Source organism: Podarcis pityusensis (genome assembly GCF_964106645.2).
Source record: "Podarcis pityusensis genome assembly, chromosome: 1".
NCBI classification, from domain to species: domain Eukaryota; kingdom Metazoa; phylum Chordata; class Lepidosauria; order Squamata; family Lacertidae; genus Podarcis; species Podarcis pityusensis.
Window position 1 is genome coordinate 4,776,460 of NC_138028.1, and position 23,975 is coordinate 4,800,434.

The window sequence follows — 23,975 nt, forward strand, 5'->3', positions numbered from 1 at the left end:
TTCAAACCCATCAAACCTCCTTTGGGGAAGGTTCTCAGGCAGGGTGGAAGGAGAAAGAACTTGCCCAGGTGAAGACCACCTGGTAGAAACCCTCACACATCTGGTTCTTCATTGTAAACTATATGCTGGTCTCCGCCAGCAATTTCTAGATCAACTCTGCATCCCCAACTGGAAACCAGAGTCAGAGGTCATACATTTTCTATTACTGGGGAATCATCAGGAGCTCACCAAGTTAGTGGCTAAATATCTCTATTTGGTTTTTTGTTGTCAAAATACACTGCAGATGTCCGATCTCTCTGGAGACCTAGAGATATGACAATATACTGCTCTGCCTCCTTCCTTTTAGCAAATGTTTTGTGCCACTGGGGAAGTGGAAATTCTGTATTGATTTGTTTTGGATGTTGTATGTGATGCCAATAAAGGTCTTACGATACATTTTTTGATGTTCTGTTATGGGGTTACACTTCCTCTGAAGGAGCAAGTTCGCAACCTGGGGGAACTCCTGGATCCTTTGCTGTCGCTCAAGGCTCAGGTGGCCTCAGTGGAGTGCCTTCTATCAGTTTTGGCTGATGGCCTAGCTACACCCCTATCTGGACAGGGATAGCCTAACTACTGTTGTCTGTGCTCTGGTAACCTCAAGGTTAGATTTCTGCAATGCATTCCATGTAGGGCTGCCTCTGAAGACGGTTCGGAAACTTCAGCTGGTGCAGAATTCAATGGCCAGGTTGCTCACCGGAGCAAGCTGGTTTGAGCATTTTACACTGATCCTGGTCTGACTGCACTGGCTACCAATCTGTTTCCAGGCCCAATTCCAAGTGCTGGTTTTGACCTATAAAGCCTTAAACGGCTCAGGACCCCAATACCTCAAGGACCGCCTCTTTCCATATGAACCTGCCCGGACCCTGAGAACATCATCTGAGGCCCTTCTTCATATGCTCCCTCATCGAGAGGTCTGGAGGGTGGCAACACGAGAATGGGGCCTACTCTGCAGTGGCTCCCTGTCTGTGGAAAGCTCTCCCCAGGGAAGTCCGCCTGGCGCCTTCATTACACACCTTTAGGCGCCAGGCAAAAACGTTCCTTTTTAACCAGGCCTTTGGGTGATCTGATTTACATCCTATGCCCTACGTGCTTTTTTTGTGGGGGTTCGGCTGAGCGAACTACAGCGTGGAAATATAACCAGCCCATCCGTCCCCAAAGGGAGGGGCCCGCCCCGCAGGCTCGGCGCTGCCCTTGCTGCCGGACTTACCGTCCTCCTGGGAGGAGTCTTCTTCCTCCAGGCGCTCCTTTTCGCTGCTCTCCACGCCCGAAGTGTGGGAGCTGCCGTGGCTGGTCAGGGAGCTGCAGGCCCTCAGTTTGTGGTGGGCAGAGGGCAGCAGGAAGTCATCCTCGCCCCCCTGCTCGCCCCTGGGCTTGGGGTCAGCCTCGATTCCTGACGTGTGCGAGCTGCTGTGGCTGGCGGTCGAGAGGCGGGAGAGGCACTTGTGTTTCATGCTCCCAGAGCTGCTGCCGCTCGCGCGGGAACGTTTCTCCATCTGGTCCATCTCCAGGTCGCTGATATAGGACTCGCGGTACTGTTTCTTCTCTGGGGAGGAAAGCCGGGGAGAGTCAGGGGAGAGACACGGCACCACACCCCTCTCTTTCTCCAGCCGCCAACTGGGTTATCAATTGGAATCAATTTGATTCCCTGCTGCAATGGTACCTATTTATCTACTTGCACTGGCGTGCTTTCACACTAAGGACTTCCTTGGCTTTATTCTGTCCCATGTAGGACCAGTCTGGATAGTTAGCCTTGGTGAAGACTTGACGTTTTCATCCCCCAAAAAGTTTTTGATTTGAGTTTCCATTGAAATGAGGCTGTATTTTAAATGTTTTAATGTTATATTTTAATCTTGTTTTTAAGTTGTATTTCAATCAATTTGGTTTTATATTGGGTGTTCGCCGCCCTGAGCCTGATCTCGGCTGGAGAGGGCGGGGTATAAATAAAATTTATTATTATTATTATTAAGTTGGCAGGAGCTGGGACAGAGCAACAGGAGCTCACAGTATTGCGGGGATTCAAACCGCCAACCTTCTGGTGGCAAGCCCAAGAGGCTCAGGGGTTTAGACCACAGCGCCACCCGAGTCCCTTTACTTTTTACCTTTATTTCCCTTTACAACTCAAGCAAGCCCACCCCCCATAATCTCACAGCTCCTCCATGTCCCCCCATCCCTAGAAAAGGGAGTCACGGTGGCTTCTACTCCCACAGCTGCACTTTTAAACTCAGTAGACGTCAGCTTCCTGTTCTCCTGGCTGCTCAAAACCTTGTGGACTAGAACCCTGGGCAGGCGAGAGACACAGGCCAAAGCAAAGAAGAGCCGAGACAGGGCCGTTCCTACCTTCGCTCTCCTCCAGCTTCCTGATCTGCCGCAGGACGGGCTGCAGGTTCATGTAGAGGCGGTGGCTGTTGCTCAGGAGTTGCAGGAGGTGCCGCGAGCGCAAGGGGCAGGCAGTGTAGTAGGTGAGCTTGCGGGCAGAGGGCAAGCCGTCGGGCAGGATCTCAAACCTCTTGCCCTGCGGAGAGAAAGGAGCGCATTCGGGAGTCAGCTGGGGCCTGGAGACCGGACGCTGCCGTAAGATTCAGGATGCAAAAGCGAAAGCACTTCTGTACGCAGCGCAGAGTTAAACTGTGAAACTCCTTCCTGCAGCGATATCCCCCAACTTGGACTCGGCTATTTGAAGAACTGCTGTAGACAAATGAAAATGCGGGCAGCGTCCGAATTATGAGCAGTGGAATGAAAACAATGGTGAGGCAGAGGGCCTTCTCGGTGGTGGCACCCGCCCTGTGGAACGCCCTCCCATCAGATGTCAAGGAAATAAACAACTGCCTGAGTTTTAGAAGACATCTGAAGGCAGCCCTCTTTAGGGAGGTTTTTAATGACTGATGTTTTAATGTAATTTTTAATGTTTTGTTGGAAGCCTCCCAGAATGACTGGGGAAACCCAGTCAGATGTGCGGGGTATGTATGTATGTATGTATAAATAAATATTTTTATTATTATTGAGGTTAATTTGTATTAGATTAAAGTATGTCATATAAAACAGTAGGTATAAGGTGGAATAAAAACACCATGGAAGTAAGGGTGGGGAGTCAACAATTTTAAGAAAAACATATACAGTTGTACCCTGGAAGTCGAACAGAATCCGTTCCGGAAGTCGAGCAATCTTCCAAAATGTTCAGAAACCAAAGCACGGCTTCTCATTGGCTGCAGAAAGCTCCTGCAGCCAATCGGAAGCCGCGCCGGACATCGGGCTTCTGAAAATCGTTTGAAAACCGGAACACTCACTTCCGGTTTTTGATTGTTCGGGAGCCGAAATGTACGAGTTCCAAGGCGTTCAGCAACCAAGGTACGACTGTATTGAAATATAAGTAAATTTGTAAAACCTGTGAAAATCAATAAAAAATTATGTCTTAAAAAAAAAGAGAGGATTAGACAAATTTGTGGAGGAGAGGGCTGCCAATGGCTATAGATGAACTAAGCTACAGTACAAAAAAATGTACATTTTTTGCTCCACTCACTCTTCCTGCTGGCCCTGCCTCCTGCTGGGATGTGGCCCCTAGATGCCTTTTCAGAGGGGAATGTGGCCCTCGGGGGGAAGGGTCCTTGTGGCCCCTGCTTTTGGGGGACACTGCTGAGAGAGACTCTGCAAGAATCCTGCTCTTCCCCAGCCTTTGAAGGCCAAGACTTGAAGGAAGACTTTTATCAGCTGCCTGCCTCAGCAGAGCTGACTTGGGGTTTTTTTTAACACTTTTGGCTGCTCTGTTTTATTTCTTGCCACTTTATTATTCTGTCAGTATTTTATCGCAAGCAGCTTTGAGAGGGTTTTTATTTCTTGCCAGGAAGTGGAGCTCGTAAAAGAAGAACAAAACAAAAAATAGAAGCGCCGGCTTTGGATATGCGAGGCCCCAAATCAAACTGCGGCAGAGCTTGCTAGCGGCGTTGAATCTTTAAAAAAGCAAGGCAGCCTCTCTAAGGCGCTGCCTTGAAATTATATTTATTTGTTAAAGGTGGCTTCGAAGCAGTTTACCAAACACCGCACGGCACTGTTAAAATGCGGGATTTAAAATGCGCTGTAATTAAAAAGCACTGCTTCTCAGGTGCGTCAGCAGAAAAACAATGACGACGATCCAGTCCAATACTAAAACCCAGAAACTTTACAGTTCTGGTCGCCTCACCTTAAAAAGGATATTGTAAAGTTAGGAGAGGTTCATAAAAGGGCAGCCAAGATGATCCAAGAGATCGGGCAATTCCCCTGAGAGGAAAAGTTACAGCATTTGGGGTTTATTAGTTTAGGAAAAAGGCGAAGGAGAAGCGACGTGACGGAAGTTTATAAAACTATGCATGGCACAGAGAAAGTGGACAGAGAAACGTTTTTCTCCCTCTCTCGCAACACTGGAACTCCTGGATGTTTGATGAAGCTGAACGTTGGAAAATTCAGGACAGATAAAAGAAAGGAGTTCTTTGCGCAAACTACGGAACTTCCTCCAACTTTAAAAGAGGATTAGACCTCTTTCTTTCTCCCCGCCACCGTCGGCTCATCAGGTGGCCATCATGGTGTTCAAACGCTACGTTGAGATTGGCTGAGTTGCCTATATTTCCTTTTGACCACATGTGGGCAAGCTGGTAGCGACTGCAGGTAAAGGTAAAGGACTCCTGGACGGTTAAGTCTAGTCAAAGGCGACTATGGGGTTGCGGCGCTCATTTCACTTACAGGCTGAGGGAACTGGCATTTGCCCACAGACAGCTTTCCAGGTCATGTCCCTTTGCTAAAAGGAAGGAGGCAGAGCAGTCTATTGTCATATCTCTAGGTCTCCAGAGAGATCAGACATCTGCGGTGTACTTTGACAACAAAAAACCAAGATAATTCAAAGATTATCTTCAGAAACATTGCAAAATTAAGGAATGTTAGAGTGATGTTGGATTGAAAATAAGTGGTTTCCAGCTGTACAGGTTAAAGTTATTGATAGACTAAGATTAAAGATTAGGATTAAAGATGTTTAAGGAAATGGAAATTTGGTACTTAAGAGGTAAAAATTTAATGTTATATTACATTAAGATTAAAGATTAGGATTAAAGAAGTTTAAGTGTTATATATTATATTAAGATTAAAGATTGGGATTAAAAAAGTGGAAAAGAAATTGCTGGACAAACAATTTGGACTGGAATACAAAAGAGGGAGGTATGAGGAAGTCCAGAAAATAAGTAAATTCAAAAACGGAAATGGAAAAGTGATATTGTTTTTAATTGTTCTGTTTTGTTTTTTTTTAGTTTTTTTTTTGTATTTTGTTTTCTGTGTTTTCTTTTTCTTTTTGGATTATGTATTGTGTGTTTTTGTATTTTAACTTTTATGTTCTTCTGTTTAACTTTTATTGAAATCTTAATAAAAATTATTTAAAACATGTCCCACCTGGAAGCCTTCTGCCAGCACCTGAGCACAACAGCATCCATCTCCCCACTTGCGATTCCCAGCAACCCATATCCTGGGTCACACAGCCTCCAACAGGGCAAGCAGAGCATCGCCATGGGGGCTGGTACCCACCGATAGTCTTATCCTCCATGAATCTGACTAATCCTCTTTTAAAGCCATCCAATTCGGTGATTAATAATAATAATAATAATAATAATAATAATAATAATAATAATTTGTTATTTATTTGCTGCCCATCTGACTGGGTATCCCCAGCCACCCTGGGCGGCTTCCAGCAAAATATTCAAACACAAAATCCTCAAATGTTAAAAACCTCCTTCTCTTGAAGGAGAATTAATCCTTGCACATAAAAAAGGTAAAGGACCCCTGATGGTTAAGTCCAATCAAAGGTGACTATAGGGTTGCGGCGCTAATCTCGCTTTCAGGGCGAGGGAGCTGGTGTTTGTCCACAGACAGCTTTCCAGGTAACGTGGCCAGCAGCACTAAACCGCTTCTGACGCAACGGGATACTGTTACAGAAGTCAGAGCACATGGAAACGCCGTTTACTTTCCTGCTGCAGTGGTACCTATTTATCTGCTTGCATTAGTATGCTTTCAAAATGCTAGGTTGGCAGAAGCTGGGACAGAGCAACAGGTGCTCACCCCATTGTGCGGATTCGAACTGCCAACCTTCTGATCAGCAAGCCCAAGAGGCTTAGTGGTTTAGACCACAGCGCCGGTAGCGATTGTGGATGTTATTGATCAGAACAGGGCACTAGCAGGTGGTCCCTGCAGAGGTGTCAGAAGGCAAGCTACGCCCTTCGAGCGCATGCAGCTGACTGACTCTGTTCTCAAGTTTCCTTGTCAAAAGTATGTGAGAGCTGCTTGGGAGAAGGGAAACATTAACGAGAAGCGGAAGACTACCAGATGGACACAAAAAAATCGAAGCAAGGAAGAAGAAAGCCAAGATGTCAGATTTTGATCGTTACAAGGTCATGAAGGCCAAGAAAACGAGAAACAGAATCATCAAGCACAAAGTGAAGAAGCTGCAAAAGGCTCCCCCTCCCCAAAAGGCACAAATTGTCAGCAAATAAAATTTCATTTTAATGCGCACCTAAAAAAAGGAAGAGGATTAGAGAAATTCACGGGATAGGAGAGGGCCACTGGTGGCTACAAGCTGTGTTTTATCTCCACTGCTAGAATTGATGATGTGTTAGTTAGTGGTAGCTTAGCAAGTCTGCAAGAGGCTGCAAGGTGGTGTTGTGTCGTAACAGCGTAAGACCCTTGTCGTCCGGCATCCTGTTGTCATGGTGGTCATGAGGATGTCCCACCTGGAAGCCTTCTGCCAGCACCTGAGCACAACAGCATCCATCTCCCCACTTGCGATTCCCAGCAACCCATATTCTGGGTCACCCAGCCTCAAACAGGGCAAGCAGAACATCGCCATGGGGGCTGGTACCCACCGATAGTCTTATCCTCCATGAATTTGACTAATCCTCTTTTAAAGCCATCTAATTCGGTGATTAATAATAATAATAATAATAATAATAATAATAATAAATTTGTCATTAATTTGCTGCCCACCTGACTGGGTAGCCCCAGCCACCCTGGGTAAAGGTAAAGGGACCCCTGACCATTAGGTCCACTCGTGGCCGACTCTGGGGTTGCAGCGCTCATCTCGCTTTCAGGCTGAGGGAGCCGGCGTTTGTCCACAGACAGCTTTCCTGGTCATGTGGCCAGCAGGACTAAACTGCTTCTGGCACAACGGGACACGGTGATGGAAACCAGAGCGCCTGGAAACACCATTTACCTTCCCGCCACAGTAGTACCTATTTATCTACTTGTGCTGGCGTGCTTTTGAACTGCTAGGCTGGCAGGAGCTGGGACAGAGCAACGGGAGCTCACTCCGTTGTGGGGATTCAAACCACGGACCTTCTGATCGGCAAGCCCAAGAGGCTCAGTGGTTTAGACCACAGCGCCCCCCATGTCCCTTGCACATAACCATGTGCTGTTTAGAGAAATACTTTCTTTTGTATTTTCTTCACATTACACTCTCTGGTCGTGTCCCCGCTTTACTTGTCTTCCCCCCAGCCAAACTAAGCCTTTCCAAAAAAATATGTTAGCTTGCCTCACCATCCTTCCCCCTTGACCCTTTACGTACAATCTCCATTTTGAGGTGAAGCGATTGGAACTGCACGCTGTTACCCCAAGCGTGCGCCCCAAGAAAACTCGTCGTGCAAATCCGTGCCGCAGGCAGAATATTCGCGAGGAACTGAGCAGCGAATCTGACTTTGGTGTCTCCCTACTCACCACAAACACGAGTTTCCCCACATTCGTCCAAGGGAAGTCATAAAGCAACTGCCTTTCGCTGTTGACATTCTGGGAAGGAAGAAAAGGGGAGGAGAGAGACAACGACAATCATTATATTTATTACCTGCCCTTCCCTAGCATGCCTCATGGTGGGTTATGGCAATGTAAAACTAAAAAACAGTTAAAGCAGATTACAATCACAGGAACAGGCCCTGAAAAGACACGTCTCAGGCGCCAGGGATGTGTCTTCCGCGTACAATGAAAGACGCACCTCCGTGGGGAGAAATTTCCACAGGTTAGGGGCCACCACACAGAAGACCCTCTCCTAAGCTGCTGCCACCACGGCTGTGAATTTCTGAGGGAGGTGGGACTACCGAGACAGCCCCTTCTGCTGATTTTAACAGCCAAGGGGGTCTGTAGGGAAGGGGTTTTTCCAGCTATTTGGGGCCTAAGTTGCTCAGGGGTTTAAAGACAGGTATGAGTAGCTTGAACTGGGTGCAGAAATGAACTGGCAGCCATGATAAAGGTAAAGGGACCCCTGACCATTAGGTCCAGTCATGGCCGACTCTGGGGTTGCGGCGCTCATCTCACTTTATTGGCCGAGGGAGCCGGCGTACAGCTTCCAGGTCATGTGGACAGCACGACTAAGCCGCTTCTGGCGAATCAGAGCAGTGCACGGAAACGACGTTTACCTTCCCGCCGGAGCGGTACCTATTTATCTACTTGCACTTTGACGTGCTTTCGAACTGCTAGGTTGGCAGGAGCAGGGACTGAGCAACGGGAGCTCACCCCGTCGCAGGGATTCGAACCACCAACCTTCTGATCAGCAAGTCCTAGGCTCTGTGGTTTAACCCATAGCGCCACTCGCGTCCCGGCAGCCACGACAGCTGAATATATTTACCATTTGCAGAATTTTACAATATAAAATGGGAGGTTCAAGGCAGGCAGCCAAGTAGGAGAATGACTGCAAAGTGTGTGTGTGTGTGTGTGTGTGTGTGTGTTATCCCACGGGAGCAGAAATGTTGGTGGTCTTTTTTTCCTAAAAAGGTACATCTTTTCTAAAAAGGTACATCTGTGCACATCTTAGGTTTCAGAAAACTCTCCCCATCTCTTTCTGCAGCTCTACTCTCCAAAACCTGGACTCTCCAGCATGGAGACGAGTTACCTGCTTTCAGGCAAGCCTCAAAACTCAGAAGGACTGTGAATCATCACACCCCCCCCCCCCGGAAATCCAAATCCCAGATTCCATGCAGAGTTTAGCCTGCTGAAAGCAAGCCGGCTTAAGTCTGGGAAAGCAAGAAGCCATCTCAATGGTATGTAATGTTTTGGAGGCACGTACCTGGAATATCTGGATGCCTCGAGTGGTAAGCCCTAGGGTGAGGGAGGCCTCGATTTCCTTCTTGTCCTGCGAGAAAGAATGATAATGACTCTTTTTGCCCTTTTACAAAGCCCTCACCTCGCACACACAATTCGAACGGCTGTTTTACTTGGGAAAAGGAGGGTTCAGACATGGAGAAAAAAGAGGGGCCCCTGATTCTTCAGAGCAAGGTTGTGTGTGGATTAACAGAGCATCCTTCCCCAACCCAGATGTTTCAGACTACAACTCCCATCAGCACCAGCTAGCACAAGGGCCACACCTCGCTGGCTTCCCTCACAATCCCGTTCCAAATTCTAGCTATCACTGGTTACTTATAAAGCCCTGAAGGATCTGGGGCTGTAAATCCTCAAAGACGCACCTCTCTACTACCCAGCCGTGCTCGCTGGGGGGTGATGGGAATTGTAGTTCAAAACATCTGTAAGGCATCAGGTTAGCTAAGGGTGCCCTCTAGTGTCCAGTGCCAGATTGGTCTGGGAGATGTTTGCTTGCTGCTAGCGCCCCAGCTTTTCACAGAAACACAGAACTGCTGGGTTGGAAAGGACCCCAAGTCCTCTAGCACGACCCCCTGTGATTTTGCAACACTCCCCGCTCTGAAATGCAGCTGTCCTCCAGAAGAGAGGGCTAAAGCCTGGTGGCCAGGATGAATAATGGCCTCCGTCATCAGACCTTGCAACTTATCTTTACAGCTGTTTCTGAAGAGTGCCGTTGCAAACACACACTGTTGCAGTTTCTCAACGAGCCATGTGAAAACGCAGCACTAAATTCCCCCGAGGTTATTCTTATTATTATTACAGTGGTACTTCTGGTTGCGAACGGGATCCGTTCCGGAGCCCCATTTGCAACATGAGGGGAACGCAACCCGCGTCTGCGCGTGTCGAGATTCGCTGCTTCCGCGCATGCTCGTGACGTCATTTTGAGCGTCTGCGCATGCGCGAGCAGTGAAACCTGGAAGTAACCCTTTCCGGTACTTCCGGGTTACTGCGGGACACAACCTGAAAAGACGTAACCTGAACCGAACGTAACAAGAGGTATGACTGTATTAATTATTATTATTATTATTATTACTACTACTACTACTATTGTTTATATACCACCCTATACCTGGTGGTCTCAGGGTGGTTCACAGAAAAGATCACAACATATATAATCAAAATAAAAACAACAACCCAATTAACCCCCCCCCCCCGAAAAGAGCCACATTTTAAAAGAGTATAGGATGTCAAACAGATCAACCAAAGGCCTGGTTAAAAAGGAACATTTTTGCCTGGCACCTAATGGTGTGTAATGAAGGCGCCAGGCAAACTTCCCTGGGGAGAGCATCCTACGGATGGGGAGCCACTGCAGAGAAGGCCCCGTTCTCGTGTTGCCACCCTCCGGACCTCTTGAGGAGGAGGCACAAAAAGGAGGACCTCAGAAGACGATCTCAAGGTCCAGGTAGATTCATATGGAAAGAGGCGGTCCTGGAGGTATTGCGGTCCTGAGCCGTTTAAGGCTTTATAGGTCAAAACCTATTGTTTTGTGGCCAGGAGGGGGAGGGAGAATAATGACCAGGGACACGAAATTTTTTTCGCCTTCCCAAATGGAAGACACAAACTGATCAGCGGCTCTTGCCTTGCCTAACTGGACCCGTTCGATTCTGCCTCCCCCCGTACCTTATACAATCTATAATAATGCACGGCCACGTCATCGAGGCGGACAGCTTCCTTGATGTACTTCAGATGGGCCTCAGAGGCTGTCAGGGTGCACTGGTCCTTGTGCATGATGGGAATGTGCTTCAGGATGTAGTCCTTCCCTCTCTTTGCCACCACCTGCAGAGAGAGAGAAGGGGCGCTGGGTGTTAATTGCGCCTGGCTGGGAATCTCAGGTTTGCTAGGCGAAATAACAGTGGACCAGAGACGACTAGACACAGCCTTCCCAAATCCCAGTGGCCTCCAGATGCTTCCAACTGGAGCAAGCCTGCAAGTTATGCGGGGGTTACGTTCTGGGGATGCCACCTAAAGCCAAAACAGCATGCACTCAAAACACATGGCAAGTGGGACTGACTGCCAAAGTCATTTCCCCCAGAACCATCACCCTTTCCATATATTTTTTCCTGCTACATGCGTCAAGCTAAATTGAAATACTTTATTGTCATACTTTATTGTCACTTCTACAACTTGTATACAGTGAGATTACACGAGCACCCCCCACTCAGCTTAAGTCTTAATTCCCCTCGTTTACTGACGCACACCCACCAAACCAAAAAGTCAGTTGCCCTGTTGTTATCTTTTCATTTAGCGGCCTAACAGCCCACGGATAGAAGCTGTTCTTTACCCTGTTGGCGCGACTAATCGTGCTTCTATATCTTCTGCCCGAGGGCAGGAGATCAAAAAAGTGCCGGCCAGGGTGTGAATCATCCCTGAGAATTTTCCTCACTCTCCTGAGGCAACCACCTTCTTCTGCTATTTCATCCAGCGGATTCACGGGACAGCCCATAATATCTTGTGCTGTATTCACCACCCTCTGTAAACACTTCCTATCAGTTGATGTCAAACCAGCGTACCACACCGTGATGCAGTAGGAAAGGACACTTTCTATTGTGGAGCGGTAGAAGGAGATCATCAAATGTTGATTGACATTGTTCTTCCGCAATACTCTGAGGAGATGGAATCTCTGTTGGGCTTTCTTAGCCACCTGGGTTGTATTGGTCTTCCAAGTAAGGTCTTCACTGAGATAAATGCGCACAAGTTAAATGCGTGCACTTGCAGGCTTACTGTACGACCCCAGCCAATGCCTCTGATAGGCAGGAATTATGGGAGTTGTAGTTCAGAACCACCCAGAGGGCCGCAAGTCCTCAACTACCCGTCTTAGGGAGGACCTCTTCCCAGAGGTTCTTCTCCTTTCCTTTAAAAGAGCAGCTGAAGTCTTCTCCAGCATACCTCCCTTTTTCTAAAGCCACAAATACGAGCGTCTATGGTGCTGGAGGAGACTCTTGAGAGTCCCATGGACTGCAAACCTATCGATTCTTAAGGAAATCAGCCCTGAGTGCTCACTGGAAGGACAGATCCTGAAGCTGAGGTTCCAAGGCTTTGGCCACCTCATGAGAAGACTCGACTCCCTGGAAAAGACCCTGATGTTGGGAAAGATGGAGGGCACAAGAAGGGGACGACAGAGGACGAGATGGTTGGATAGTGTTGTCGAAGCTACCAGCATGAGTTTGAGCAAGCTGCGGGAGGCAGTGGAAGACAGGAGGGCCTGGCGTGCTCTGGTCCATGGGGTCATGAAGAGTCGGACACGACTAAATGACTAAACAACAACAACAACAACAACAACAACATAGCAAGGCTTTCAGCGTGTAAATAAATGTTTGCAATTCTCAACAGCATTACTTTTGGGGAAGCAAGCGGCTTTATTTATTTATCGTGCAGTTTCGGCTGGTTAAAACTGCACAAGTTAAATGCACGTAAGTTTTTTTCCCCCAGTGTGGAAAGAGCTTATCTGCCCTGCTTGCCGTGCAAAGCCCTCGCGGCATGCCGGCTCTGGAAGAATGGGCACGGTCGCACGAGATCTCACAAGAGCATCCCAGAGATGGTGCGCTGAGCAAGCCGTACCAGGTGAGCAAGGCAGAGCGCAAAAGGATGGCTTTGAAGATCTCTTCCTTGCTTTTGGGCAAGGCACACTCAGCACGCCAGCTCCAGAAGGGCAAGTATCCTTGTGAAGGGACAGTTCAAGTATGTGAGGGGCTCCCTGGTCCTGAATGGGGCAACTGCCCCTGAAGGACCAGGTGCGCAGCCTGGGAGTCATTTTGGATTCACAGCTGTCCATGGAGGTGCAGGTTAATTCTGTGTCCAGGGCAGCTGTCTACCAGCTCCACCTGGTACGCAGGCTGAGACCCTGCCAGAGTGGTGCATGCTCTAGTTATCTCCCACTTGGACTACTGCAACGCGCTCTACGTGGGGCTACCTTTGAAGGTGACCCGGAAACTGCAATTAATCCAGAATGCGGCAGCTAGACTGGTGACTGGGAGTGGCCGCCAGGACCACATAACACCGGTTCTGAGAGATCTGCATTGGCTCCCAGTACGTTTCTGAGCACAATTCAAAGTGTTGGTGCTGACCTTTAAAGCCCTAAACGACCTCGGTCCAGTATACCTGAAGGAGCGTCTCCACCCCCATCGTTCAGCCCGGACACTGAGATCCAGCGCTGAGGGCCTTCTGGCAGTTCCCTCCCTGCGAGATGTGAGGTTACAGGGAACCAGACAGAAGGCCTTCTTGGTAGTGGCGCCCGCCCTGTGGAACGCCCTCCCTTCAGATGTGAAGGAAATAAGCAGCTATCTTCTTTTTAAAAGACATCTGAAGGCAGCCCTGTTTAGGGAAGTTTTTAATATTTAATGCTGTATTGTTTTTTACACTTGATTGGAAGCTGCCCAGAGTGGCTGGGGAAACTCATCCAGATGGGTGGGGTATAAATAATGAATTATTATTATTATTATTATTATTATTAGCCTTTTTGTGTACATGTGGGACCCCTGGAACCAAACCCCCATGTAAGATGCCATTGTACTGTACTGCCTTTTATTCAGGGGCTGGGGAATGACAAGGCTGTTTATGCAACCCAGAGCATGCATTACCTAAAATGCAGAATTTGGGTTCTGGGGTATGTGCGTGCAACAGAACACTTACATGTTTATATCCCTCCTGTTCTTTGCAGAGTGAAGGTAGAGAGGGTGCTTTTTTTGCCAAGAGGCATTTTAGACTCTGGAATGTGTTTTCATTTCAGAACACCCGTCTCATCCCAGCGGTTGTGTCTGCTATCTGAAGTCTGAGCTGTTGCTCCTGCCCCCCCCCCCCCCAATGCAGAGGAGATGCTAAACACTCCTGGGGAAGAAGTGCTTAAAATGGAAATAGTGAGTCAACCTTGCTACAAGCGTGTAATCCTCTTAGCCGGCACGTTTGCAGTGAGGGCTGGCTTGGGAGTCGGATGAACTTGAAGCCTGAGACGGGTCGGTCAAACACACCAATCCGCTCTTTCGCCTTGTGCCAATATCCCCAGGGAGGCCTCAACAGGCATGACATGGTCGCTGCCAGCTTACTCGCACAACGCTGCAATCGTGTAGGTAAATCCCGCGAAAGCTGCAGGTCTGCGGTGTTTTTCTGGTGTGGCATAGAATCATAGAGTTGGAAGGGTCCCATAGCTGCCAACGTTTCCTTTTTTAAAATTCCCTTATTCCAAATAGGATTCCTCGCAAGAAAAGGGAAAAGTTGACAGCTGTGAAGGGACGCCAAGGGCCATCTAGTCCAACCCCCTGCCAGGAGAGCCAGCTTGGCCCCGCAACCATGGGCGCCTGGGGCCATGGGTGTCATGCAGCGTGCATGACCCTGGCCCTGAAATTTGTGGGTGCCCGGCCCCATTCATGGGGAATTTTGTGGGTGCCCGGGCATCCGGGGAGCTGGCAGCTAGGCCTCCTTTAATGCGGGAATTTCAGCTAAAGCATCCATGACAGATGATCCCCCCCAACCTCTGCTTAAAAACCTCCAAAGAAGGGGAGTCCACAACCTCCCGGAGGAGTCCGTTCCACTGTCGAACAGCTCTTACTGTCAGAAAGTTCTTCCTGATGTTTAGCTGGAATCTGCTTTCTTGCAACGTGAAGCCATGGGTTCGAGTCTAGGACCCTCGTACCTACGGGACTGCCTCTCCCAGTATGCCCCGCGGAGGACCTTAAGGTCCATAAATAGCAACACCCTAGAGGTCCCGGGCTCTAAGGAAGTCAGATTAGCCTCAACCAGAGCCAGGGCCTTTTCAATGCTGGCCCCAGCCTGGTGGAATGCTCTGGCTCATGAGACCAGGGCCCTGCAGGATCTGATTTCTTTCCGCAGGGCCTGTAAGACAGAGTTGTTCCGCCTGGCCTTTGGCTTGGAATCAACTTGATCCCCTTCCCCTCTTTCCTTTTTCCTTTCCTCTTCTGTGATGTAACTCCTATTTGGGGACTTCCCTGGCATTTTTCTGGCCCACGTAGGACCAGTCTGGATAGTTGGCCTTGGTGAAGATTTGACGTTTTCATCCCCAAAAAAGTTTTTGATTTGAGTTTCTACTGAAATGAGGCTGCATTTTAATGTTGTATTTTAATCTTGTTTTTAAGTTGTATTTCAATCAATTGTTTTTATACCTGGTGTTAGCCACCCTGAGCCCGGCCTTGGCTGGGGAGGGCGGGATATAAATAAAATTTATTATTATTATTATTATTATTATTATTATTATTATTATTATTAAATGCAGGTTGGGAATGCAAACCACTGACGGACCCATGGTCTGACTGGGTATGAGGCAGCTTCCCATGTCCCTAGGAAGTTTGGAGGCCAGGGCAGGAAGGGCCACAGCGCCAGAGACAGAATTTGCAAGCAGAAGGTCGCAGGTTCAATCATAGAATTGTAGAGCTGGAAGGGACCCCTGAGGGTCATCTAGACCAACCCCTGAAATGCAGGAACCTGCATGAACAGAGAGCCACCCAATCCTCAATGGCACCCTCAGCCTCCTGCCTGAAATCCTGTTGAGCTGCTGCCATCCAGTGTGGGCAGCACTGAACTAGATGGACCAAGGGTCTCGGGCAGGTTCCTATGTTCAGGCATCCAGTTGCAAGTACTGCTATGGCTCCACCTCAGAGCCTGGCCGCTGTGGACGGAGCCGGCGAAAAACAAAACACCAAAACCAACAGGCGTATTGGCCATAGCTGACAACCGTCCCTTATTTGGTGGGAAAGTCCCTTATCCCAGTGCCGTGTCCCGCTGCTGTCCCTTACTGATGATGTCCCTTAAATTTCCCCGGTTTCAAAGGAAGCAGCTCCTCTCCCTCCCTCCCTCCCTGCCGGCCAGGGAGGAGGGAGGCTCCAACTGTGTTGCTTGGCTGCGTTGCTCACCCAATAAGGAGTCTAAGAACAACTGGGGGGAGGAGCTTGCATGCCTTGTGCTGATCAAATCGGCTGCGTTGCCTGGGGACTCGCCTTTGCTCAGCGCTTCCCAGCGGAGAGGTGACAGTGGTTTTCCTTGCTACATCCCCTTTGCCGGGTTGCTGCGCTGTGGGAACCACCGCTTGAGGCTTCGTTTGGCTGCTGGCTGGGCTTTCTGCCTTTGGCTTGGAGGGGCTTAGAAGTTGAACATACCTGTGCCCAGAAAATCCCTTATTTTGGCTGCTGATCCCTTGTTTTCGAGGCTGCTGGTCCCTTATTTTCAAATCTGTAAGTTGACAGCTATGGTAATGGCGCTCTCCTCCGAGGGGAAAGCCAAAACAGACAGCGCCGCCAGATTTCTGCAAAAGGCAACTCGATCCCAGCCAAGCTGGAAAGCCCCACGACCACCCTCAGAATATTTTCCGGCTGACAGATGCACCCGCCCACAAACCCCTCATGCCGTCTGGAACGGCTCGGAGGACGGGTGGCCTTCAGAGCTATGGCAACGCAGCTTGTGTTTAGGCACCGGGAAGAGAGATGAAGGGGATTGAGGGGGAGAGAGAGAGAGCCTGGGCTCGAAGGAAGAGGGTGTTCCTACCCAGGCAGGGAAGTAGGCTTCGGGTTCAAAGTATTTCCCGTAGTGTTTGTTTCTTTTGAAGTTGCCCAGGTCAGCTTGCAGGGCGAAGGCTGCCAGCAGGAAATAGGCCTCCTCGCGAAGGAGGCTCTGCGAACGGAGGACTTGCTTCCTCAGGTGCCAGTAATAATAGTAGCGGGCGGTTCGGTCGCTGGAAGGAGAGGGAGAGAAAGGAAGAGGGATGTAAACGAAGAACGGCAGGGGGAAAACGGACGGGCAGAAACCATGGATGTCTTTCGCTGGGGTTGGTCGCTTCTTCCTTGTAAACTTATTATTATTATTATTATTATAAATTTTTTATTAGTATTTTCCAAACAACACCAAGAAATATATCGAAAAATAACAATACACAAAAAACAAAGACATTAAAGAAACAAAAAACAAATCTACATCATACAAATTAATAATATAAACACTAAAAAGAAAACAACAACAACAATTGACATGCAACTGTTTTATCAATAAGAACTCAGACGGAGCAGCTTTTAAAATACCGTATTTTTTGCTCTATAACACGCACCAGACCATAACACGCATGTAGTTTTTAGAGGAGGAAAACAAGAAAAAAATATTCTAAACGAAACAGTGGATGTATGATTTTTGTGGTTCATGCTGTGGCCACAGACATGTGATCTGACAGTGAGTCTGGAGTAGCCCAATGCAAAAATCCTGAGGATCCATGTGGATCCATGCTTTGTAACCACATTTTTGCACCACTGCGACCGCAGGCAACAGTGGGTGCGTGATTTTTTTGGTGCAAGATGTAGCCATGGACATGCTATGTGATCTGATGGTGAATTTGGGGTGACCCAGTGCAAAAATCCTGAGGATCCATGTGGATCCGTGCTTTGTAACCACGTTTTAAGTGGGGAGGGAAGGAAAAGCACTCAAGGGACAAGGAGCACGCATGGGGTGTGTGGAGAAGGATGCTGCTAATCATGCTATTTAGCAAGCTGAGTGGGGAGGAGAGAGGGACAGAGAGCCTGCTTGCTTCAAAGGAGCCAACCGGACAGGAGCCGCTTACACTTGTGTAAGCGGCTCCTCTCCTCTCCCGCTTTGCTCCTTTAAAGCAAGCAGGCTCTCTGTCCCTCTCTCCTCCCCACTCAGTGGCTCTTCTCCCGCTTTGCTGTTTCAAAGCGAGCCACGGAGGAGGGAAGGAAGGGGAACCATGGATCCTCTGCTCACGACTGCAGCAGATCCCCCCTGCCACCCGTAGGCATTCGCTCCATAAAACGCACAGACATTTCCCCTTACTTTCTAGGAGGAAAAAAGTGAGTGTTATGGTGCAAAAAATACGGTAAATAAATTGTGGGCCACCATAAGGCCCACTTTTTCTTCCATATGGCTCTTTGCCACCAAGGCTTTTGGCAACAATTTTCCTCTGCTCCCCCCCACCTCACAAAAAACCCCCTTCCCCTTTACCTGATCAGCCGGCCGTTTTCCACGTAATACTGGACTCGGAAGTGAATGATCATGGGAGGCCCAAACTGGTCTATACCCTGCAACCAAAGGCAAAAATAAAGGATCAGCCTTGAGGCAGGGAGGGAGAAGGACCCCCCCTCCAGAAGACATCTTCTCTCCCCCCACACATAAAAATACTGAGCCCCAGCAGGAGCAGCGTGTTAATGCTGGGACGCATTTGGCAAAGGAGCAATTGTCACCTCGGCAGCAATGGGAGACCCAAAGGTCCTGGGGCGATCTGCCTTTTTGCAAAAACGGTTTGCACCACCAGCTACACTGGGAGGCTATAACCTGAGCTTCAGATCTGCCAGTAACCCGAGCTTCAGGTTCAGTCTTGATCTGTGTGCCCTTTTTGTTATCTGCTACCAGAAAACCAGACCCGACCTTTTGCTGCTTTGACACGAAACCCATCTGTCTGGAGGAGGAGATGGCAGCTGGATGCGGCCGCGCTGTCTTTCGGGGCCGAGGCCAACTCTCAGAGGTCCTTAAAGGCAATTTTCTGAGATGCCGGCAATTTGTCTCAGGGGCAGGCTGGAGTTTCAACACCAAGCCGCCCTCGACAGCTGAGGCTACGGGATGCTATGTTTCCAAAGAGCCGGGCTTTGAACGGCTAAGCAGCTCAGAGCTCCCAGCCGTCCTTTCTTAGAGAGGGGAAGAAGATACTTTCTGTGTTGACTGGTTGTTTTAAAGCAGGCATGGCCAAACTTGGCCCTCCAGATGTTTTGGGACTACAACTCCCATCATCCCTAGCTAACACAACCAGTGGTCAGGGATGATGGGAACTGTAGTCACAAAACATCTGGAGGGCCAAGTTTGGCCATGGCTGTTTAAAGCTCTGCAAACTGGCTTCAGATAATTTAAGCTTCTAATTACAACTCCTTTGCTCTGGGAAAAGGTGTCTTTGTTCCAGGATGTCAGAGAGCTCTCAAAAGTTGCTAAAATGAAGGTGCCAGTTCTTCTTGCTTAAATCTGGTGAGGATAAGGTGACACAGGCGCTTCCGGTGGCCAGCTCACGCTACAACAACGTAAGAACAAGCAAGAAGAGCTCGCCGGATCAGAGTTCAAGAGCATCATTCTCCTCTTCCTGCAGTTTCTGGCAACTGGGCTTCAGAAGCATGGGTGAAACCAGAGTCCTTACCTTACTCGCTTCTTTCTTCCACTCTTTCGGACAGTACTTGCAGAGCTTTTGGGACAGCTCCATATAGACGTGCTCGTTGTCTGTGCCGTGGGAAGAAATGGGAAGCTGAGATTAGACAGCGAGCCTGTTGCAAGGACTCTCCCGATGTTCCTCTAAAAAGCGGGGACAATTCGGCACTCGCAGCCAAAAAGAACCACAGTATTGCAGTTCACAAAGGCAGCATTTTAGCAGTTTCTGCTGGGGGGGGGGGGGGACAGATTCCCCAATGAGCTGCTCTTTGTGGTACTTGCTTTCAAAATGTATTTTATAGTCGACTTTTGCAGTATATCTTTGCTCAGTGTTATTTTTAATATTTTTAAATAAAAATAGTTAATAAAAATATTTTAAAACAAAGATAAACACACTTAGCTGCAAAAGATTATTATTTTTTGCATGTTTACTTGTTCCTGATAAGAAACAACATGGGAAACGGCACAGGGACAATTAGATGCCTTTGCCCACGAGAGGCGCTGCAAAACGCCTCATCCCTTTTAAGCGATACCCCAACGTCAAACTTCCTGTGCTTTTGATTTGATGCTGGTACGCTGAATGCAGTACAATGCTAACCAATCTCCTCTCATGGCCAGAGATTCCCTTCTTCCTCTTCCCCTCTTGTGCAACTAACTCTCTCTCCTTTCCACTTTAGGAATCAGTCACGGTTTAGGGCAGGGGTCAGCAAACTTTTTCAGCAGGGGCCCAGTCCACTGTTCCTCAGACCTTGTGGGGAGCCGGACTATATTTTGAAAAAAAAAATGAATGAATTCCTATAACCCACAAATAACTCAGAGGTGCATTTTACCGTATATTTCGCTCTATAGGACGCACCGGACCATAGGACGCACCTTGTTTTAGAGGGGGAGAACAAGAAAAAAAATTTCTCCCCCTCTCTGCTCAGCGCCCCTTCAACGAAGCGGCAGGAGAAACGGAGCCCCTTCCATTTCTCCTCCTGCTTGGCTGAAGGGGCGCTGCGCAGCTCTCCCTCTCTGCTGAAGCCAGGAGAGCCTTGCTCTCCCGGCTTCAGCAAAAGGAACCCGAAGCCTGCGGAGCGCAGCGGGAACTTGCGCTGCGCTCCAATGGCTTCAGGTGGCTACCCCTGAAGCCTGGAGAGCGAGAGGGGTCAGTGTGCACCGACCCCTCTCACTCTCCAGAATTCAGCGAAAGCAACGCGAAGCCTCCGGAGCGCGGAGGGAGCGCTCCCTCTGCGCTTCGGAGGCTTCGCGTTGCTATCGCTGAAGCCAAGGAGCCTGCATTCGCTCCATAGAGGAAAAAGTGCATCCTATAGAGCGAAAAATACGGTATATAAAATCACACATTCTACTCATGTAAAAACACCAGGCAGGCCCCACAAATAACCCAGAGATGCATTTTAAATAAAAGGACACATTCTACTCATGTAAAAACATGCTGATTCCCGGACCATCTGCGGGCCGGATTTAGAAGGCCATTGGGCCGGATCCAGCCCCCAGGTCTTAGTTTGCCTACCCATGGTTTAGGGTTCCAACTGCACTCAGGTGCTAACTGTGGTTTGCCGACTCCCAACCATTATGGGCTGCAACTCCCATCATCCCCAGGCAGCATGGCCAATGGCCAGGGATGATGGGAACTGTAATCCAACAAAGATCTGGAGGGCCACCGTTTCCCCGTTCCTGAACTACAGGATTAGCCAGAAACCAACTTCTAACGATAGCTATGGACCATGGCTCGAGGTAACTATGGTTAGCAAATGCGGTGATTCAGATCTACAGCCGCACCACATCTGAGAAAGCATGTTCTCCTTCAATGGAGAGCACATGTTGCGGTGGGGGGCGCCAGGACACTCCAAAGTTGTGGGGCGGGCTAATTGACCGTTGGCCACTGATTTGATTGGGCTTCCCTTGTCGTTGGGAAGAAGTTAATGTTGCCATTTGTTGATTGACAGCCCGAAATGCTAAAACTCCTTGCACGAGGCTAGGGCTTCCTCTTTTCGCCCGTGCATCGGATTGCCCGTCCCCCCCTCCCTAGAATTAGGGTTGTTCGCTTGATCTTGCTATGCCTGTCATGGGGTTGTCTACTCTTGGGGCAGGGGCCCAGTAGGAATTTTGTCCATCTGGCTGATTGGCTGGGGCTATTTGGTTTTTGCCTACTGTGTAGCACATTGTCACAACTTGTAAGGTTGCGGTTAGGCATTGGTTTATGGTTTGGTTGGTTGAGGGGCATGGATTGGCTGTGCCTGCCCCTCTAATGCTGCTGCTGCTGCAAGGGAATTCCGTTAAAGGAATCGGGGGCTAACTATTGCTTGTCCACCCTGTCAAGGGGGCTGGGGCCACTGCAAGAGCTCCTGGCTGCATTTGGGGTGGACTGAGGGCAGGCTCCCTGCTCCGTCGCTAGCCCCAAGTGTATTCCCCTTTTCTGACTTACGCAGGCATGCGGAATGTCAGACTGTCCTCCACGGTGGGAGCAGCTAGTCGCAACCAATGCCTATGCAACCACTCACATGTTTGTATTTTAATAAAGTTGTGGCCAAAATTATGCCAGACACCTTAAACAAAAATATTGGTGTGATGTGTGAGTTATTGGGGTGGCCCTGGGGACACGCAACATCCTTTACTGAGAGGCGCTTCCGCACATCAGCTGTGGCGGCAGAAATAATAATAATAATAATAATAATAATAATAATAATAATAATAAATTTTATTTATATCCCGCCCTCCCCATCCGAAGCCGGGCTCAGGGCGGCTAACAACAATAAAACAGTACAAAAGTACAGCACAAACAACACTCTAAAATCATTCATTATAAAATTAATTAATTCAAGCCACTGGCAACCATTGGGCCAGAGCTCCGCGAAGACTGCCGAGGGAGGGAGTCAGGCTGTGCCCTGGCCAAAGGCCTGGTGGAACAGCTCCGTCTTGCAGGCCCTGCGGAAAGATGTCAAGTCCCGCAGGGCCCTGGTCTCTTGTGACAGAGCATTCCACCAGATCGGAGCCACGGCCGAAAAAGCCCTGGCTCTAGTTGAGGCCAGCCTAACCTCTCTGAGGCCTGGGACCTTCAGGATGTTTTTATTTGCAGACCGTAGGTTCCTCTGTGGGACATACCAGGAGAGGCGGTCCTGTAGGTACGAGGGTCCTAGGCCATATAGGGCTTTAAAGGTTAAAACCAGCACCTTAAACCTGATCCTGTACTCCACCGGGAGCCAGTGCAGCTGGTATAGCACCGGGTGAATGTGATCTCGCAGCGAAGACCCCGTAAGGAGTCTCGCCGCGGCATTCTGCACCTGCTGGAGTTTCTGGGTCAGTCTCAAGGGCAGCCCCACGTAGAGCGAGTTACAATAATCCAGTCTGGAGGTGACCGTCGCGTGGATCACAGTGGCTAGGTCAGGGCGAGAGAGGTAAGGAGCCAACTGCTTAGCTTGGCGGAGATGGAAAAATGCCGCCTTTGTTGTAGCTGCAATCTGCTGCGCTGCGCTGCAAATGTTGTGCTGAGTGCTCACTGAGCGAGGGAGCAGCAACGGGTCTAGCTGAAGGTCACTGAGCAGCATGGCAGAGGTGCAGAGAGTGGAAAGAAGCCAAACTCTCCTCTCGGGACTTACTCTGAATGACGCTGAGTCCGAAGAGGTGACAGTCCTTTAGCCGCAAGAGGTCACACACCTGGACCAGTAACTCATGGCACAATATTTTGACCTACAAGGGGGAGAGGGTGGTGGAGGAAAAGGCAGTTATTTGGGGAGCGACTTCTGCAGGGATGATACAGGAAGACCCATTTATTTATTTCAGGATTTATAAGACGTCCAGCGTTCGGAGAACACCCAGGCAGCAAACAGCAAAGAATACAAGACGTAATGCAGCATGTAAAAGCGGTTTTATAATTGTAAGACGCATGGGTGCAACTGAACTTTCAGAATAATAATAATAAATTTTTATTTATACCCCACCCTCCCCGGCCAGAGCCGGGCTCAGGGTGGCTAACACCAGTAAAATTACAATAAAAGCATAATAGGGAAGGGGGAAAAACACAATTTAATATACAGGTTAAAAATACAATTTAAAATGCAGCCTCATTTTAATAGTAGCCCATAGATCAAAACCATAAGGGGAGGGAAACATAAGGGTCAGACTGAGTCCAAACCAAAGGCCAGGCAGAACAGCTCTGTCTTGCAGGCCCTGCAGAAAGATGTCAAGTCCCGCAGGGCCCTGGTCTCTTGAGCGTTCCACCAATTCGGGGCCAGTGCTAAAAAAGCCCTGGCCCTAGTTGAGACCAATCTAACCACCTTGCGACTTGGGACCTCCAAAATGTTGTCATTTGTGGGCCTTAAGGTCCTCTGCGGGGCATACCAGGAGAGGCGGTCCCGTAGGTACGAGGGTCCTAGGCCGTATAGGGCTTTGAAGGTCAAAACCAGCACTTTAAACCTGACCCTGTACTCCACCAGGAGCCAGTGTAGTTGGTAAAGCACTGGATGAATGTGATCCCACGGTGAGGACCCCATAAGGAGACTTGCTGCAGCATTCTGCACCCACTGGAGTTTCTGGGTCAGCTTCAAGGGCAGCCCTGCATAGAGCGAGTTACAATAATCAAGCCTGGAGGTGACCGTTGCGTGGATCACTGTGGCCAAATCAGGGCTTTGCATGGGCAAGATTCCCAGACCATCCCTGAACCTTTATCTCTATGCTAA

General features: G+C 49.0%; 1 protein-coding gene and 1 long non-coding RNA gene across 4 annotated transcripts in view; both read right to left on the bottom strand.

Annotated features, from left to right (window-relative positions):
* Positions 1-23,975, bottom strand: part of FRMD6 (FERM domain containing 6) — a 144,068-nt gene that overhangs the window by 11,808 nt on the left and 108,285 nt on the right. For all 3 annotated transcript variants that reach the window (XM_080977374.1, XM_080977373.1, XM_080977375.1), the window contains 9 exons: positions 22,896-22,986; positions 19,289-19,368; positions 18,112-18,188; positions 16,654-16,840; positions 10,786-10,941; positions 9,095-9,160; positions 7,756-7,824; positions 2,377-2,551; positions 1,247-1,582 (listed from right to left, as the gene is read on the bottom strand). In XM_080977374.1, the coding sequence (XP_080833500.1) occupies positions 1,247-1,582; positions 2,377-2,551; positions 7,756-7,824; positions 9,095-9,160; positions 10,786-10,941; positions 16,654-16,840; positions 18,112-18,188; positions 19,289-19,368; positions 22,896-22,986 (1,237 nt within the window). The remainder of the gene's footprint in view (positions 1-1,246; positions 1,583-2,376; positions 2,552-7,755; positions 7,825-9,094; positions 9,161-10,785; positions 10,942-16,653; positions 16,841-18,111; positions 18,189-19,288; positions 19,369-22,895; positions 22,987-23,975) is intronic.
* The window catches only part of LOC308470594, an 80,379-nt gene that overhangs the window by 11,808 nt on the left and 44,596 nt on the right, over positions 1-23,975 (bottom strand). The gene's annotated exons all lie outside the window — the stretch shown is intronic.